The sequence below is a fragment of the Opisthocomus hoazin genome, chromosome 6, assembly GCF_030867145.1.
Source record: "Opisthocomus hoazin isolate bOpiHoa1 chromosome 6, bOpiHoa1.hap1, whole genome shotgun sequence".
NCBI classification, from domain to species: Eukaryota; Metazoa; Chordata; class Aves; order Opisthocomiformes; family Opisthocomidae; genus Opisthocomus; species Opisthocomus hoazin.
The window spans coordinates 1,462,250-1,480,505 of NC_134419.1; the positions used below are offsets into that span (position 1 = coordinate 1,462,250).

General features: G+C 49.7%; 2 protein-coding genes across 12 annotated transcripts in view; both read right to left on the reverse strand.

Annotated features, from left to right (window-relative positions):
- Positions 1–18,256, reverse strand: part of SRSF11 (serine and arginine rich splicing factor 11) — a 339,983-nt gene that overhangs the window by 63,863 nt on the left and 257,864 nt on the right. The gene's annotated exons all lie outside the window — the stretch shown is intronic.
- Positions 1–18,256, reverse strand: part of LRRC7 (leucine rich repeat containing 7) — a 332,198-nt gene that overhangs the window by 18,107 nt on the left and 295,835 nt on the right. For 8 of the 11 annotated variants that reach the window (XM_075424242.1, XM_075424248.1, XM_075424249.1 and 5 more), the window contains 5 exons: positions 13,220–13,331; positions 12,808–12,988; positions 10,199–11,876; positions 8,406–8,555; positions 4,041–4,160 (listed from right to left, as the gene is read on the reverse strand). In XM_075424242.1, coding sequence (XP_075280357.1) covers positions 4,041–4,160; positions 8,406–8,555; positions 10,199–11,876; positions 12,808–12,988; positions 13,220–13,331 — 2,241 coding nt within the window. Of the gene's footprint in view, positions 1–4,040; positions 4,161–8,405; positions 8,556–10,198; positions 11,877–12,807; positions 12,989–13,219; positions 13,332–15,199; positions 15,323–18,256 lie in introns of those variants that run through there. The other 3 variants (XM_075424251.1, XM_075424241.1, XR_012764360.1) reach the window with 3 other exon arrangements.

The window sequence follows — 18,256 nt, forward strand, 5'->3', positions numbered from 1 at the left end:
GCCTGTTGCCATAGCAAAAATACATCTCCATGGATTTCCAAGCTGTGTCTGCAGAAGACACCATTCCTACAGAGGCAGCTGGAGCTCCTCGTGTCACTGCACGCAGAATCCCAGCAAGAAACGCAGTGACTGCGAGCAAAACTGATCTTCTCTGTCTTCTTTCTTTGCTGACTATGTTTGAAGAAAGGGACTTGGCAGCAGGCATGGCTGACAGCTCTTTATTTTAGTACAAGAGGGACAGTCTCAAAGTGAGTCATGACACAGAAATCTCTTACTCCATGTCCCTGAATCTTCAGTCCCCAGACTCTCCTTCAAACACAGCTCACCCGTGTACGTGAAAGCACCGCGCAGCCAGCCAGCCTTACTCCAGGAACAGCCTGGTGAAGGCAGCCTGCACCGAGAACGTCCCACTCTACAGGTCAGAGAGATCTGCAATTCCACCAGGATCAGAAGGGAAGGAAAACGCTCAAGACAGACTTTTTAGCTGTTCACTAACTCCCCAGCAACAAGAAGCCGCGTGGAGCTGCAAGGCGAGCAGTCACCGTGTGCAGGACAGTTCTGTCCTTCACGCGTGTCGTACTCATCACAAGCAGATCCCACAAAAGCAGAATCTCATAAATTCCGCTGTTTGCCCTGGAAATAAGCCCATATCCACCACAGCAGCCCACAACGGGTCCACTGTCTGCCTCAGAGGAAGATGTCTATTTCAAATGCAAAAATTACTGTGCTTCTTCACTGAAAAACCTCAGATCTTCTTCATCAGGTTAGAAGACCTCTGTATGGAACAGCAGATGCTGGAAATGAAACCGAAAGAGCCTCCAGCCTCTCCGCTGTGGCTAACATAAATACTCCCAAGTCAGAAAGGGGGGAAGCAGTGACTCCGACACTTGCGTGTCCCCGTTTCAAGGCAGCTGCCCTGCTCCAGTGCCACAGCATAGGCTCCTTCCGCGTCCACCAAGAGCATCGCAGCCCACGCAGGGATCTTCAGGAGCCTGCATGGCTTCAGCCTTCCCGTGGGCGTCCACCATCTTGCAGCAGCTGCGGAGAGCCCAGCTAACAGAGTCCGACACAGCCCAAACCCTCTTCGAGGGCCATCGCTCTGTGCCCCCAGGCTGGCCGGCCTGATGCCTCCTCATCTTCCTCTTCGAGGGCCATTGCTCTGTGCCCCCAGGCTGGCCGGCCTGATGCCTCCTCATCTTCCTCTTCGAGGGCCATCGCTCTGTGCCCCCAGGCTGGCCGGCCTGATGCCTCCTCATCTTCCTCTTTGAGGGCCATCGCTCTGTGCCCCCAGGCTGGTCGGCCTGATGCCTCCTCATCTTCCTCTTCGAGGGCCATTGCTCTGTGCCCCCAGGCTGGCCGGCCTGATGCTTCCTCATCTTCCTCTTCGAGGGCCATCGCTCTGTATCCCCAGGCTGGCCGGCCTGATGCCTCCTCATCTTCCTCTTCGAGGGCCATTGCTCTGTGCCCCCAGGCTGGCCGGCCTGATGCCTCCTCATCTTCCTCTTCGAGGGCCATCGCCCTGCACCCAGGCTGGCCGGCCTGATGTTTCCTCATCTTCTGTCTTCAGTCTCACTCCTCAACCTCTCTTCTTCATAAGGAGCGATTCCCTGCCACACTTCTATCCCTTCCCCTTTCATGGAGGAGCAGCTAACTCAGAATACAACTGATTTAATCAGGCATGTAGCTGACTTGTTGACATGACAGAGAAATCGTCTTCCCAGAAGCATAAATACCATAGTCTTCTAATAAATCAGTGGATTATTCAATTTCAGGATTAAAACAGCCAACTTTTCCATCAGAAAACAAGCCCATAAAATATGGGATGATCACATAAATGATCACACTTGAAAAAAACCGAGCAGGTAATCTGTATTCTGAACAGCAAGAAGGACAGAAACCACCACTCACACCCCACATTATTACGTAGCGGTTACTGTGCAGTATTCCCACCCTACCTAGCAGAAACAGTCGTCACTACTCGTATAGTAGCTCTCTTTGTGTGGCTAATATAGGCATCTACACACGCAGTACGTCAGCCTGAGTACACAATCTATCTGTCTCTAGTGCATGCTCTTCCCCTTGGAAGAACAAGTCCCAACTTCTCCCAGTGGTGTCCCAAGTAGAGCTCTACCACGTAGTGACTGTGCTCTGCACGGGCCCATTCACACCAGTACTGTTACGTTACTGGAAAACCACAACATATACTAGAATTTATATTTACATCATTTAATTATTTGTTATGTTGAACTTTATTCCTATAGGAGATTCACTGAGTCTGACTTCAAATAATTGCTGTGTTTTAATCCCCCGACGCTGGGAAACCAAGACACTGGAGGTGACTTTCAACGGAGAAGAGATTAGCATTGTCACCACAGCACACTGCAAACCACCTCCTGAGGATGGTGGGCAAACAATTTCCAGAATTCATTTTCTCGCTCCCGTTAATAGACTTTGAAGAGATTGTATCACTACTTCTTGTGTATTCACACTGTGGCTCTTGCTGGAGGTGGATAAGCTGCCTTTCTTGGAAACGGGAATTATTTATTCTGCAGAAAAAAATCTCCATTATGCAGACTGCTTCCCCAATTTCATTCGTGTTCTTTACTTTATTTAACAGTCACCACCAAAGTTGATTACTTTCAGCTCAGTGTCCAATATTTACAGTATAATTAAAGTAGCTGACAAGGGATGTAACATTGGATTGCTCCACTGAGTTAAGCAGATTTCCGTGCAGTTATACAACGTTTGTACTCACCACATCTGAGCAGCCAGATACTGAAATGTTCAGAACAAAACAGAATCTGCAGTTTCTTATTATAGTAACACTGACGAGGCACAAATGCACGACGTAGACTGTGTTAGGTTGTGTGAACGGATAAACGCAGGTTTGACCCAATGTGGCAGTGAAGCGAAGCAGCAACTCCACCCAGAATGCCTGCTCGCAGTTTCTAGTGTGGCAGAGGATGGAGAAACCCTTCGAACCACTCGGCTGCCAGAGCCAGCTCCGTCAGACAACGTCAGGGCGCCTTCCTCCTCACCCTCCTGTCCCGGGCAAGGAACCTCCGGGCTGCTCTAGCAGCAACGGCTTTCGCCTCCCATCTTCAAGCGACTCCCTCGTACAAGCGTACCTCTTGTCGCTACCCTGGCATGAATGCAAGGGCTACTGCTTCTGAAACTGTCTTGGATAAAAAGATGAGAAGCCAGGGGGAAGGTATTTGCCTCATCAGTGCTGACAGCTACTTGCGCTAGGGAAGTTCTCAGCGTGCACATTACGACTTTCACACCAGTCCTATTCACTCAGAAGGCTTTACTTCAGGAACGAGAGGACCAGTCTCCACATAGATTAACAATCAATGTAATTATCACTGGTCAAACGCGTGGCTCCACCTCCCACTGCTGACTGCAAACACCTTTTAGTTTGCCAAGCTCCTCCATTGCACAGCTTTCCGAGCAGAGCATCTGAACGCGGCAGCGTCTCAGCCGACGAGCAGAGCCAGGCCGGGGCGGGCAGAGAGCAGCCAGTGTTTTCACAGAAGCAGGCCAGATCCAAGCGCTGCCATTTAACGTCTGCTGCCACCAGGTACTAGAAATTAGACCCCTTTCTAGTGAGTTTGTCAGCAAATGATGCACGCCTCGGGTGCCTCTGCCAAAAAGGCTGCGACTGTCCCGACACTGGGCTGGCCTCCAGCCCAACGCGCTCATTTTTTGTCACGAACTGAAGAAGGTAATTGAAATGAAAAAGCCGAATGAAGACTTTTCAGGACACGAGGGGGCTGACACCTGTCTGATGCGTGTAGGAACACACCCACCAAGCCCGCTGGGCCCGTTTCACACACTACAGATGTGACTACTAGCATCTGCATGAATAAATACAAAAACAGGTAGCAAACACCACCCTTAACTCACAATGCTTTAAACTTTGAAACAAACACACGGGTTTCCCAAACCTGTCCTCATTAACCTGCTCTCCTCCTTCCACCGCCTCGCTGGGACGAGACGGCAAGGGCAGCCATGGCAGCAGGGCTGCTGGCACCGCTTACCTTCTTCGTGACGGCGTCCGGTGGCACGTCCCGCCGCCCCAGCGGGTAGGGGTTCCACTGGCCGCTCACAGGCACCTCCTCCTGCCCGTTGTCCAGGACGCTGCTCTGCTGCGACGGCGTCTGTTGCACAAACGGTAGGGCAGCCTTTAGTCACCGTCACACCGCGACAGAAAAGTCTCTCAGCACATTTATCTCATCAACCCAGCTCAACGGCAACGCGCTGTCGCTAAAACGGAAAGCCTCGCGCGTCTCTACAGCGTTTCACCAACGTGTGATCGCACTGCTCCTGCAAGCAGGAGATCTCGAGAGACGTATAAGAGAAATAACGAGAATAATGAATGATGAGAGAAAAGAGAAAATTAATTTAACGGAACTCATTACTTCCAGAGAAACAGGTTTTGGCAAAGTTCCACATCTAAACGTGCAGTCTGCCGTCGGTCATTTGAGTCAGAACTTGCTTACTGGTCATTCCAGCATCAAAAACATTTTTATGAAGTATTTCTCAACAAGATTAAATTATATGCTTAGATTTTCTGCAGAAAATATTCCTTAATGGCAATACGGAACGTGCGACCACAACTCCTTCGCGCTGTGCTCTGTGCATCACTGCGCGCAGCGTGCTTCTCGCAGACCTCTCTCGGCTCTGCCTGGCTTTGCTCTCAGTTATCATATGGACATTAACCAGTCATTAAATGCTCTCCTGAACATGAAGGGACATAACACACATCCAAAGTTTCCTAAACGAGCCTGATACTTTTGTTCTTATTTTCCATTTTTCTCTCCTTTTATAGATATTTCTTCTTTGTCCCTTTTCCCCTGGTTATTTCACTCCCGTTCTCAGCACTATGGAGGATGTGTACTTCTCCTGTCCCATCCTGATTTTCTGTTATCTGCCTCTATTTCTTCCCAACAGCTGGAAATTGTGCTGACATGGGTATGGCTACTTGTGTCAGACTTTCCAAAACGCCAGCCCTGTACTACCACTGACAGCACCTGGCATTATGCAGTGCTTCTTCAGTTAACTGCTTATTCAGTCTGGACTAATGGTAATCTGCAAAGGAAAAAAAAGGAGTATTCTTCCCCTCTGTCATTCAAGCAACAACTTCTTCAGCTTAGATTGAAAAAAAAAAAATCACGAAACACTTCTTTAGATGACTGAAGAACAAATGAAACTTGCTTTGAGATATTAAAGCCAGTAACTGGTCAATTAAGAACTCATTTTTATGCAAGCTTAAAAATCTTTTAAAAGTAAATAGAAATCAATTGCGATTTAAATCATACTCCTCAGAGGTTAAGTAAAAAAAAAATCAACCCTAATTATTTAAAATCAAAGAAAACTTTCACTATAATTCATCATTGAAGAAATTGTCTGGAAAAATCAGGGAAGATGTGATTTTCTGCATGTTAAAAACCACTGGAAAAAACATTTCCCCTACAAGACCTCCCTGTAGCGCTGTCTTTACGCATATCAAAAATGGAAAAACGAGACCAGCCTCAGCCCTTTTTCCCCTGCCCAGTCCGGAGGGGTCTCCAGGACCGTGAGCAGCCTGCCGGGATGCGCTGCCACAGAGCACAACGGGGGTCCCAGCCTGGGCCCCGGCGGGGCTCTCTGTGCCTGCGTACCCTCACGCATCAGCCCTTCTGCCCTGTTCGCTGCCCGGCTGCCCCCACGCAGCCCCCATCCAAAGGGGGGGTGCATCACCCCGGACCGGGGCAGGAAACGGCCTCGCAAATGAAAAATCATAGAATCACAGAATGGTTTGGGTTGGAAGGGACCTTGAAGATCACCTGGTTCCAGCCCCCCTGCCATGGGCAGGGACATCTCCCACCAGCCCAGGGTGCTCAGAGCTCCATCCAACCTGGCCTTGAGCCCTGCCAGGGAGGGAAAATCCACAATCGCTAAAAAAAAAAGCACAATTGCAAACATTTCTGCTCTGAGGAGTAAAAAGCAACGCAGAAGAAATGCTCTTCGCCGTGCGCGGCGAGTGCTCCCTCCCCGGGGACGCCTTCGCAAACCACGGCGAGCCTTCGCCCCGCCGAGCCCTGCGGATACGCTGACATTCCTGAGGGGAGCTGGGACTCCAACGAAGTGCGGCAAACCACAAACTTCAGAAAGAATTGGGCGATGGAGGCCAAAAATCGAAAGCGCTCTCCTGGGAAGCGCTGCTTTTGTCGCTGCAGACAACGCTGCGCCGTGTTTATCAGCGCCTGACTGATCTGCAGAGCTGAGCGCCCACTCCAAATGGGAAAAAACCCAAACTACAGAGGGTGCTTTGTGCTTTCTCAACAAACGGGAAAGCTCTGTGATAACAGGCTTTTCTTTTCATTTTCTGCAGTAAAATGAATTTGCCTACTTGCAATATTACTCCTTGGCTGCAAACAACCTGCATGTCGATTCAGTCCAAGTGAAAAATGAAAAGTAGCCGTTCAGACATTCTGCACGTGGAGTAGAACTGATGTAAGAGACTTTCTCAACATCAGCAATTGCTAGACTTGATTTTCTGATCTTCCACCAGACAATTAGACCTCACTCATTACTCTCTTGAATCTAGGCCACAAGAAGAAGGAAGAAGAAGTAGGTATTAAGCTGCTGTGGCCTGGATTCATTAAGAAACACAAAATCCTTTAGAATATGCGAAGGAATGAAATTAAACAGTACTAAACATTCAAATTATTTGCTCAACAACAATTTTCCACCGCTCTCCCCACAGCACAGTAAGAGAACACCCCCCCTTCATGCAGCTCAGCACCACATTTCACACGGGTGGGCAGCAATGAAATGCTGGTGAAATACAGCGCAGAATAATTCCCGTAAGACCACACCCCAAAACCTGTCACCCTAAACGGCTTCATGAATTTCTTCCGACATCCATATATTAGTACCCATATTCATCTACAGCTTAAAATTATTAAAGTGATATATAACACCTTATTCCTAAATGCGTGTAGGGAAATAGTACCGTTATTTGGAGCTGACGCCAAACGGGCTTCTTTCAAGGACTCGTGACAAGAATTAGTTTATACCCAAACAGACAAATTATTTGAAATAAAAAAACAGTACGACCAACACCGGAAAGCTGTCTGCGCCCACACACACACACACACCCCTGCGGTTCAGGCCTGCCCCAGGGGTCACTGACTGAACAACAGAGAAGCACACACGAACACCAGGAGACCCGGTTAAACCCGGGCGCAGCGGCGTGAGTGAAGCGTACGGGGAGGGGAGCTACAGCAGCCGAGACCTGGCGATGGTCCGCGTGCGCTCCGCTGCCCGTCCCAGCTTCGCTCGGCAGCCCAGGGAGCGATGCCTGCGCCTCTGCTAGCGAGCGAAGCAGTGCTAGGGCCTGTCCTCCGGCCGCCCAGCGCAAGCTGCTCGTGTTGCTGCCACTAAACTGTTGTCTTCTTCTAAATGGGCTTGGATCGGGCACTGGGAGGGTGCCAGCTGGCCGGGGCCAAGGCACGCCCGGGGCCAGGCCAGCCGGTGCCAGCGCAGACGATCTCGTTCCAGCGCCTGGATCTGCGCTCCGCTACCCTTTAATTACTGCCAGCGCTGGGGCTCATTTGCACGACAGCTACGGACGCTAAGGCAGCCAGACGTTGCACGGTGCCCGTCACTCCCGGCGCCGCGGCAGCAGCCGCGGCCATCGCACGCCATCCCAGAGTGCGACCGCAGCCGGCGGCGGTGGCTGCGGTGACCGCGGCGCGGCCGCCGAGCCGGGCCCCAGCGTCTCCGCCCGGACGCCCTGGGAACGCTTCGGCAACGGCCCTCTTGGGCTTGTCACGTCTGCTTCTCCCACCAAACCTTTGTCTGCATGGAACCGTGTACATACGTACTTATCAACAATATTTATCTAATAGCTGTAAAATAAACTGCAAAAAAATGAGAGAACTATTTTCCTTCTATAGGCATTACTCAGCAGAAGGTTAATATTAATTTAGGTGTGGCATGCCTCAAAACTCCTCATCTATTACAGCATACCCAATTAATGTCCCTATGTTAAAATCCCTGTCTCTTGGAGCCTATTTAAATGCATATTACACATTTCCACATGAATTTTTCTAAGATCAAACAGTCACAAAACAGAACACGCTCTCCATTTCTGTGCACAGATTAAGTCATTGAGAAACTAGAATGATCGCATCGGTCTGGAACGAGAGCAGAAAGCAGTAATGACAGCCACGGGAGCTACGTAATCCAAAAAGCAAGATTTTGAGTAGGAAAACTGTGTTAATATCATCTTTGCTTTTGGGATTGTGTACAGTATAAGCATGAGTAATAGGCAAAAGCTAAACCAGGAAAAAGCAAGGAGTATTATTAATAATTTATTTTGTAATGCTGGCATATGCTGGCTATCCCGTACTTACTTGCGGTAGAGGTAGCTCTTGAAGCATTTGGTTTTCAAATTTAGATTTAGTCTGCAAGTTTAAAGTCATGCTTCTGCCGGCATGCATTGCTGAAAACCCTCCAGAGTGCAGCATGCCAAGGCTAACTGTGTTGTGTTTGTAAGCAGCGGTCTGAGTAGAGGAAACAACCACGTGACAGGATATGAACACACATGCTCATCGAATCAAGTTTCACACATATATGGTTAAGTTCACAGAGTTTTAGTTTAAGCAAACAAACAGTACCGAGAAATAAATAGCTTTCTGATGCATGCACGGGGTCACACGGAAGCAAATACATTGCTAGTTATACATAAAATGGATACCATAGAAGACTTCAACGCTGACAGCAGATGAAATATGTTGTTATCTGTAGTCTGAAAACTGCGGCATATAACACGGCACCAGTCTTTATTTTGCAAATATGGCCAAATTTTGGTACGTTTGCGCAGCCACGGATGGGCCGGAAAACACGTGTCTGGCGTAGAGGAGCACCAAAGGCAGAGGGAGAAGCCCTGCGGGGGGAGGCTCTGCCCGCTCTCCCGGGCTGGCAGCTGCCCGCGGGGACGAGCCCGCAGCGCCCGCTCCGGAGCCCAGCCTGCCCAGCAGCAAGGGCTCTGCCAGACGGCCCAGCTCCGCGGAGCTCCCACCGCCGCGCGTGGCACCCGGTGCGGAACCCGGCTCGGCACTCCGCCGAGCCAGGGAGCACCACCAGCGGCAGCCTCCCACGAGATAAAGTGTTTCTTAAGCAAATACACATTGCAAACTACGTGTAGACATTTCTGACACCAGCAACACCTTGGAAGTGCTTACTTCCACCAGAAAGGTCTCCACTTGGGGTGCACCATTTTGCCTAGGCGTCGCGTGTTTTCCAATCAGTTTTACACGCCGTAGGAAAACGGCTGGAGCAAGGAAAAAGCTTCAGCCTTCAAGGCAGCTTTTCAAGTTTACCCATTTGATCTTTAGTGATATTTTAATACGCATTGCAGCCGAGTAACTGGAAGGCAATTCAGGGCTCAGCACCAAACTTCTATCTGGCACAGAATAGGGACATGGGCGCGTTCTGGCACTAACTTGCGCACGTGGCAACAGTAATCCTTCACAACCACTTCAGGTCACGGAATCAATCCGATTCGTGCAGCAGGTCATTAAATAGTTGAGAAGATTACTGAAATCATGCCCTGCCACACTTGTGCTGTTTCGTGCAGAAGGCGAAGCCGCGTAACTTCCTACGGCTAACGGGAGTAACAGCCGCGCTGCTCGGCACACCCAGCGCCGCTTCTCGGAGTGAAGAGATACCTTCAAACCCTCTCCACTAGCAGCGACGTGAAAGCTAAAATACGTGATTTTACTTTCTATCTGTGATGTTTTTCTTTATTGCCTTTCACTGCAAAGACGTCTCCAGCACCCGTCAACGCCCTCAGAGCGTTACTGAGGCGGTGGACTTCAGCAGCACCTTCACGGCTGTCGGCAAGCAGAGATTTTTTTGTCATGGCCGTTACTACTCCGGGCAGCGCTGCAGCAGGTGCTGCGTCAGCAACGCGCACCGTGGAGCGGCACTCGTGCAGAGGCTCGTTAGCACTCGTTTGCCCGGGAAACCCCTCGCTCCCGCTGCCTCTGGGCACCCCCAGACCCCTTTGCGGGCCGGCTCCTCTGACACCGGCGCGGGAATCTCGTGACTGGGAATTCTGGTGGTTACCACTGTACGTGCAAATAGTTTGAAAGACCGAAACACACAACTAAAGGCATTAATTGCAGAGAAATGCCAAACATACCCTGTCTAACCTTCTAGCTTCTATATGTCTAAGTAGCTGTTGTCTCCAGTCAGCGGGCATTTTAGCACAGCTCTCATTTCCCTTCACAGGGGTAGGCCTTGTCTTTATATCACTGCTATCGGAAGGCTTGTCGCCATAGTTACCCAAGTTATAGTCTGACGGTATCTTTTCCAGCAGAGCTGCCATTGTAGGCCTCGCTGAAACCGGCCTGGTTTGGGACGTGCCGTAGCTCTCCGTACTGTAGCTTCTTGCGGACAACGGCCGCCTTTGTGTCAGGTTTTTAACTGGAAAGCTCCCAGTCTGGGCTTTCACCTCCTGGTAGGGAGGGTGCTCGTCTTCGTACCTGCCGTTCCTCTTGAGGAACTGAGACTCGGAGACCGAGACGCTGCTCTGGCGCTCCACAGCTCCTCGGTACGGAGGCCTGCCATACCTACTGCTCGGGGGCAGCTCGGGGGGCTCGCTGACCCGCCTGAACACGGACATCTCGGTGGAGCTGGCCAAGGAATCCGCTCGCCGCAGGAAGCCCGGCCGAGAGCCCTGGCTGGCGAAGGGGGCACTGACCCCCTCCTCGTTGACCGACGGCTGGGAGAAGGAGAAGATGTGCTCCACGGGGGGGTAGCCGCGGTACGCCCTGGGGCTGACCAGATCCTGGGGCAGGTTCGGGCTCTGCTGGGCGATGTACTCGGGGTTGAGCTGGAAGGGCGGCGGCAGCCTCTTCTCCGCGGTCACCTCCACCGCTCCCTGCGGGTTGAAGCTTTGGTCGAACTGGTAGACCTTCTTCGTGACCGACGACTTCTGCTGCGGCTGCACCTTGACGCTGCCGTAGGTCAGGAGCTCGTCGTCCAGCATGGGGACCGACTGGCTGCGGGACATGCTCAGCATGCCGTGCTCCGGGCCCAGGAGCTTGTCCACCCTCTCGTGGGTTCCTACAGTATCGTTACCAGATGCATAGTTTTCTAAGGGTATATTGTACACTTTGTATGTACCGATGTCTATCTCATCGATACTTTGCGACTTCTTAAATTTGTTAGTTTTTAAATCCCTCATCATCGGAGAAAGCCGTTCCGTACTCTTGCTGATCGAAATAACGCTTTTGGAAGGATCTGGGCGACAGTGGAGATGGGAAAAGACGTTTGTGAGACTTCTGTTGGCATTTGAATCGTGGTACTCCCAGGCTATTCCCGGCGTGAAAGTGCTAGTCATTTCAGGAGACTCTTTGACGTGATCCTTCCGCTCAGGCAAAGGGCTGGTGGTGGGGGTGCTTTCCAGTTTGGAAGGAAAAGCTGTCCTGTCTTCAAAAGGACTGGGGGTTCTGGTCCAATTTTGCCAAGGATTGGGAGGAGGCACTTCAGATTCGTGAGCGTTTCTGAGCGTCGGCTGCTCCAGCTCCAGGGGAATGCCAACTATCCGGTCCTGTCTGATCAGCGGCCTGCGTGCGTGTGCGGATGAGCTTCTGGATTTCGTGCTCAGGAGGGGGTTGGCACCGGGATTCTCCACCGCGCCCTCCTCCGCCACGAAGCCCGTGTTGTCGTAGTGCGAGCCGTCGTTCCAGCTGTCGGCGAAGGTGTCGCTCAGCGGGCGCCGGTCGGTGCGCGGCGGCAGGTTCCCCGCCGGGGCCGAGTCCCGCTGGCTCAGCAATGGCTTCGTTTCGAGGGGCTGGGGAAACGACTGTGCCAGCCTGCGGAAACAAAACAAAGCGAAACGAGATAAAACGCCTGCTATTGGAGCACTTCAGCAGCAACCAGAAAGGAGCAATTATAAAGCAATTTGATATTGTCCCGTCTGGCTCTGCGATCGTACTATGAGACGTGCACCTTGTGCCGCTGGTTTGGCATCAGCGGCTGCAGTGCTTTTTTGCACTGGAGTACAGATTCTCCGAGTACGTACACGGAGAAACTAAGAAGTCAGCCAAAAGTCCTCGATGGCTCACTGCCATGCTCACGTAAATCCAGCCGAACACGTTCTCCTGCTTTAAAAATCATCGTCTGTGAGTGCAAGGAAAGATTTTTACATTTACATAATTTTTTTTTAAAAAAAGGCACCTGATTCAGTTTGTGCACGTTCTCACCACCAAGATTTTCTGCACTCTGGCCCCTCTTTGATGGGGAAGAGCCTGTGGATGGGACTGCGTGGGGTGACTGATGGCAGGAACAGCCAGGGCAGAGAGATCCTGGTACGGTACGAGCGACCTCAGGCTGCCGATGGCCAGGGCTAATTACAGCCTTCAAAGACCTGTGCTGTTCTTGGAGGTCCGGGGCAGAGTGAGGCTCAGGACAGCGACAACACGAGAGACACGCGCTGCTGTCTACGCTAAACCACAGCCAGCTGCAGCTCAGGACCACACACAGCAGAATAACTGCAGCTCCATTCCGAGGCGCTTCCACCGCACGTGGCTGAAAAACCAGCTGCAGAATTAGTGCCACGCACAGAGTATGAACGGGCGGCCAGCTCTGCGCAGCCTGGGCTGTGCACATCTCCATGAAACTGGGGCGAAAAGGTTGTGGTTTTTTTACTGAACGCCTTGACGGACAGCACACCATCACTTGGAGTGCAGGTGACCACACGCAACGGAAGGCAACCAGGAGCTGGGTTAAGAAAGATGATCACACCTGTTCCCCCACAAAGAGTTATTCACTGCTTCTTTCGCCGTTGTCTGCAGGGAGCCCATTTTAACATGCGCGTTGGAGGACCCTGAGGAAGCCTGGGAAGGGGAATAGTCTGAGTAAGTGCCTGAGGAAACGCTGTTATTCAGACAATGGATCTTATCTGCTTCAGACTCATCTGTCGACTCTGAAACAAAACACAGCAAACGTTTTCAGGAGGGGGTATTTGAAAGCTGCACTCCAGAAAAATATACATATTAAAACTGACACTATGGATATATATACACACACACACGTGCACAAATACGCGTGTAACACGTTTTAAAATCAGAGTGAAGCGCAGAACACCTGAAGCAATGTGTCTATCTGCGTACATTACACACGCTTCCGTCGGAAAGGTTGCAAGTCAAGTTAGTACCTTTCTTCTCTTTACCCAGAAGAACAAGTTTGGGTGGGTACAGCGGAGTCTCTGGCATGGAAGGGCGAAGCTCCCCTATCCTCATCTCACTGGCAGGATGTCCAAAGGCATCCTGAGGAACACAATAACGTAGAGTAAACATAGGAAACAGAATCCACATCACACCGCAACGAACAAGCGCTTCACAGCCTTCCCTTCGTGAATGTGACAACACACCAAAACCCCACCATAAGGGCAGTGTCGAATCACGCCGATTTGTCAGCTGAAAATTCTAATTAGTCCTACATAAATACTTGCAAAAATTATGGTGTTCATTCTGAAAACGAGGACAAAACAGATGGAACTTGCAAGATACATCAAGCCCATGTAAACATTTTTGATGAAGTAAAGGTCACAAAAATGCAAGCTGCCAGCAGAAATAAATAAAAATTTAGAATAAACAATTACTTTGTATTTCATGAGTAAGTACTGCTCACTCATTTAGTCGTGGCACAAATCCCTGCATAGATTCAGCTGTCCCTGTAGCTATATCTAAGTAGACTGACTTTGTCTCTAACGAGTTTTTTACTGAATTAAAATGATTTGGATTTCATAAACTTCTCATTGAGAGTTCAGCAAACCTCGACCTTCGAAGCCTGCCCTGCACACCTGTCCCGCTGTTCTAGCCACGGAAAATAACCTGAGCTAAACAGCAGTCTTAGAAAGCGATATTTTAAATCAGGACATGGAAATTAGGCAGACAGGACAGCTAGCAGGGAACGCAGACACAACCAGGGAACCCGTGGCATTTCTTCTCCCTGGAAGAACCTTCAGAAAGGAGGAAGACGCTGACCTGAAGACAGGCGTCCTGGGGAGACGGGGCAGGGGATGACCCTGACTGGAGTGACGGTACTGGTGACCCTGCCCTCAGGAGGGGGCTTAAGGACTGGGAGCAGGAAGAAGGAACAAGATGGGAAACCCACGCTGGTGCGTGGGCTCGGGGAAATGTCACGGCAAGGGAACCGATGGCGACGGGCACGGCAACACCGGGAAGTCGTGCCAAAGCCGGCCAAGATCCCTGCGGGGAGGGGTACAGGAAAGACGCATCATCTCGGAAGTGAGGGGGCGAGCTGTGGTTTCGTAACGAGGATGGAAGTTGAAGAAGGGGAGTACCTAGTGCAGAAGAGGAAGTTTTGGAGAGATATTAGGAGAAAATCGACAATTAGTAGCATAAGTGAGGAAGGAAATGGTTAGAAGAAATATATTTGGGAGGGAACTTGCACCAACGGAGGCACTAGGAGGATCTCTGCACCCTGACACTTTGCTGCTAAAGGCACTCCAGGGATTTTGCAGAGTGAAGTCGATAAAGGAAAGAGATGGAATATTTAGAGAAACAATTTTACATGGAGTACCAAACCCAAAGCCACATTACTAAAATGTAAAATGCTACAATATTTCTTAAGTTTACTTGCTTTTGCTCATAAGGAGAAAACTTTCAGAGGCTTACTCTCCATTAACTACTGTTTGTAGTAACAGTGCCAACAGAGATTTGTAGAAGCATTTGCCATGTGATTTATCCGTGAAGTACATAATGATATTTATGCAACAGGTATTTTAATTCGTCTGCATTTGGTGTTCTCCTGGAGGTGGCACCATACCAAAACAGCAAAGCACAGGTATCTTCTCAGCCCAACGTGATTAACCCCCTCAGTGCTAACTTTTAAGCAAACACAGCTATGTACTGATTTCGACGTGGTGTAAGACATTCGAGAGTTGACTCTCCCATGCAGAGAGCCCTTGCTGTGTGTGGTATTTCCTACGTAACAGCTTCAAGCCAGCAGCAGTGCAAGAGCGTATCTCCCGTGCGGCACAACCCTTTTCCAGTGCAGTGTAACAAACTTATCACCACCTTCTGCTGAGAAACCAAAGCGTGCGCAGCATTCGCAGAGTGGGAAGCTCTCCACCTTCGAAGCACGGTGCACGTGAAGTTTCTTGTTGTGCCTCTGAGCTTTTGGTACGCTCTTCCTTCTCCTTCCCATCTGGGATTTCCAGAGCCAACTTCTGAGTGTGGTCTGTATCACACAGGTGACTCTTTTGGAATTCTTTATTTTCTCTATCTTGAACCTAGAATCCCAATATTGTGCCATGAAACCTCCAAAAGTTATAAGCCTGAAATAAAACTACTTGCTGTGAGATAGGAAACCAGCAGTTCCATTTTGGACATCATGATGAACACAGATTTCTATTCCAGATGCACGATTTTATGAAGTTTTCTATGTTGTATTCTTTTTTTTTTATTTTTAGCCACTAGTCCAGCTATTCCAACAAAAACCAATACACTTTTGAAAGAACAGGTCTGGCATTTGTGACTATGCCACGAAAATGAAATACTCTGTGAAAAACCCAAAACTATATTCCATCTAATTCTACTCTGTTTAAGAGGACCTTCTTTCTTATAAGCCCAAGAACAAAAAGGTCACTAATAGGAAGAAAAAAGAAAGTATTATTAACAGGACAAATTGCAAGAACAAAGGAAAAAGATAAATGCAATTGTGTTGTGTCAGAACTAACTTCTCACGACTAACCAGAGAAAGACATAGGTAGAGGACAGAGAAATGTGCTGAGCTGTTTCCCAAGAGAAAATACACGGTAAAATCCATTAAAATAACTGGAAAGAGCAATATCACCAGTTATCACGCTGATAACACAAGAGCATTGAATTACAGTCTGGAGAGATGGAATTTTTAACTTAACCTAACTCTTCAAGCCTGCCTGCAGAGAAGAGCAAGGCTCCAAACCGAGCAGAGCGGGGCTCCGGGCAGACGCGGCATGCAGAGGGCAGAGGAACGCCGGACCGCTAACGATGGATCTGTTCCAGAGGAACCGTTCAATGCACGCAGAGGGCTGGCAGCCCTTACAAACTGCAGAAGGCCAGGTCAATCTGAAGGGTGACAAGCTGGCTACAAAGAAACGGAGAAGCAAAGAAGTAAGTGGATTAAGGGAAATGTTACTCAGTGCAGACTTTCCCAAAGCTTTAATGAAAGAATAAAGGAGATCACAGAAAGTGTGGGAGCAAACGCAACCAGCCAGCCCTCAGAACATCTCTAGGTACAGGCAAGACTACCCGAGGCCCAGCATCCTTCCAGAGAATCACAGACAGCGGTGTGGGTCTGTAGCCAAACCTCGCTAAGCCACTCACCCACGTCACCATCTCCGCACAGAAAACGGCAGTACTTCCACCTCTCAGCCCTGTCTGGCCGGTCAGAGTCCCACTAACTAGTCTTCTCCTGACAAAATCACAAAACGAATTCTGTCTGCAGCTCAGCATGTGACAGGCAGTCACAGTTCTGGATATTTTGCTGTCTAAGCTAGCAATTATCAGACTGATCTAAACAAAATTCAGTCACCAAGCCAGGAATGCACGGAGATTCACCCCAAACCATGGGATTATCCCAGAAGAAAGCGGAGTGGAGGATCTTCCACCTGATCCTAATCTCTCCCACTCTTCTGGCTGCAGTGACAGCTTCCAGAAAGGCCACTTTCAGCAGCCATGAGATCTGAAGGTTGTCCCAAACAGGACGTTAATACAAGATATAACTGAACTGGTGGAAGGAAAGCTTCTGAATGCGGGTATGGAAGCTGAAAGGGGGAGAACGAAGGAACCCCAACACAATTCCTACCTGCAGAGGTGATGCAGCAGCCAGCACAACGTTATGGCACTGATACAATGATGCAATGTCTCACCTTTTCAGCTCCAGCAGGCAACCTCAAACATACGATAGAACTTTAAAAGGAGACACAAGTACATGAGGAATGGGGCAGAGGCAGTTTTTGGGACTCCACATGGAAAGACATTGTAAATCCTGGAAAATAAGCTGTCATCTGCAGGTAGGGCATAATGACTGTTTCTGCCACGTGTCTCTGCCTTGCATTCTGGTGGACCAACAAGCAGCTGGAGGAATGCACACATTAACCTTGCCTGCTCGGGTGATCAGAAATTCAGCCAAGGGGATGCATCCAGGAACTGACCAGAACTACCCATCACCAAGGAAATCAGAGATCCCCAGTTTACAAAGATGTATTTTAAAATGAAAACTTCCATTTCCAGTAGTTTAGTCTCATATGGGTAAGCCTGTTAGCTGACACGGTCATGTTTCTGCAAAGGTAAACTGCAGATGCTTACCCGACCAGCCATCAGTCACGTACTACAGAGGATGGGAGACCTTCCAACATTATCCTCAGTTACAAACCATGGAGAGGCTCTTGACCAGCTCACATCTTCAGCGTGAGGGCCGAAGTCTCAGTGGCACCCTGAGTTACAGCACCCTGATACGTGAATTGTGCTCTCCCCTCTCTGGAGGAACCAAGCTTCTGTTGCTCTCTGTCTAGCTGGAAACGCACCCAGCTGCCTACGGTGCTGCCAACAGAGAGAGTCTCAGGCCTTCTGCAAAAAAGCCACTCCATGGTCCATCAAACATAAAGCAGGCCTACATGCCCTGCGTATATGGGTTTGTACAGAGTGCCGTGCCCAGACACGCAATACCGCACCTCCAGAGTCCTCATGCTGGTGGGGACAGACAGAGCAGCAGCCTCAGGGGGTCCAGCAATGTCTTGGACTGGTTTTATGGAAGGTAGGCTTTATCGTGGAGCCAGCCCTGCATAACGCCCTTCCAATCCAGACACTTAGATAAGGTCCAGCAGAAGTCAAAGTAACTCAAAATGAACTTTAAGACATTTGACATCCTATCTCAAGAAAGGTCTCTTGTGAGTCTGACCTCCAGATGAGTAAATCATTACCTCCTTTCTCCTTTGACAAGCAGGCACCAAGGTCATAACCTCAGTGAAGGTCTTCTGTGCCATAGAGAAACCCAAAACACTACAACGAAGATATTTCTGACTCCTGGTGAAATACAGGTAATTTTGTTGCAAAGAGCTTATCAAGGTATGGACTTCAAGCAGATACAAGTGAAAAATCTTTAGCATGTATTCCTCCCTCAACCAGGAGAGATGGTCTCTGTGCATCTCACTAGTGGCAAACAGCTCCCACAACAGACCCAC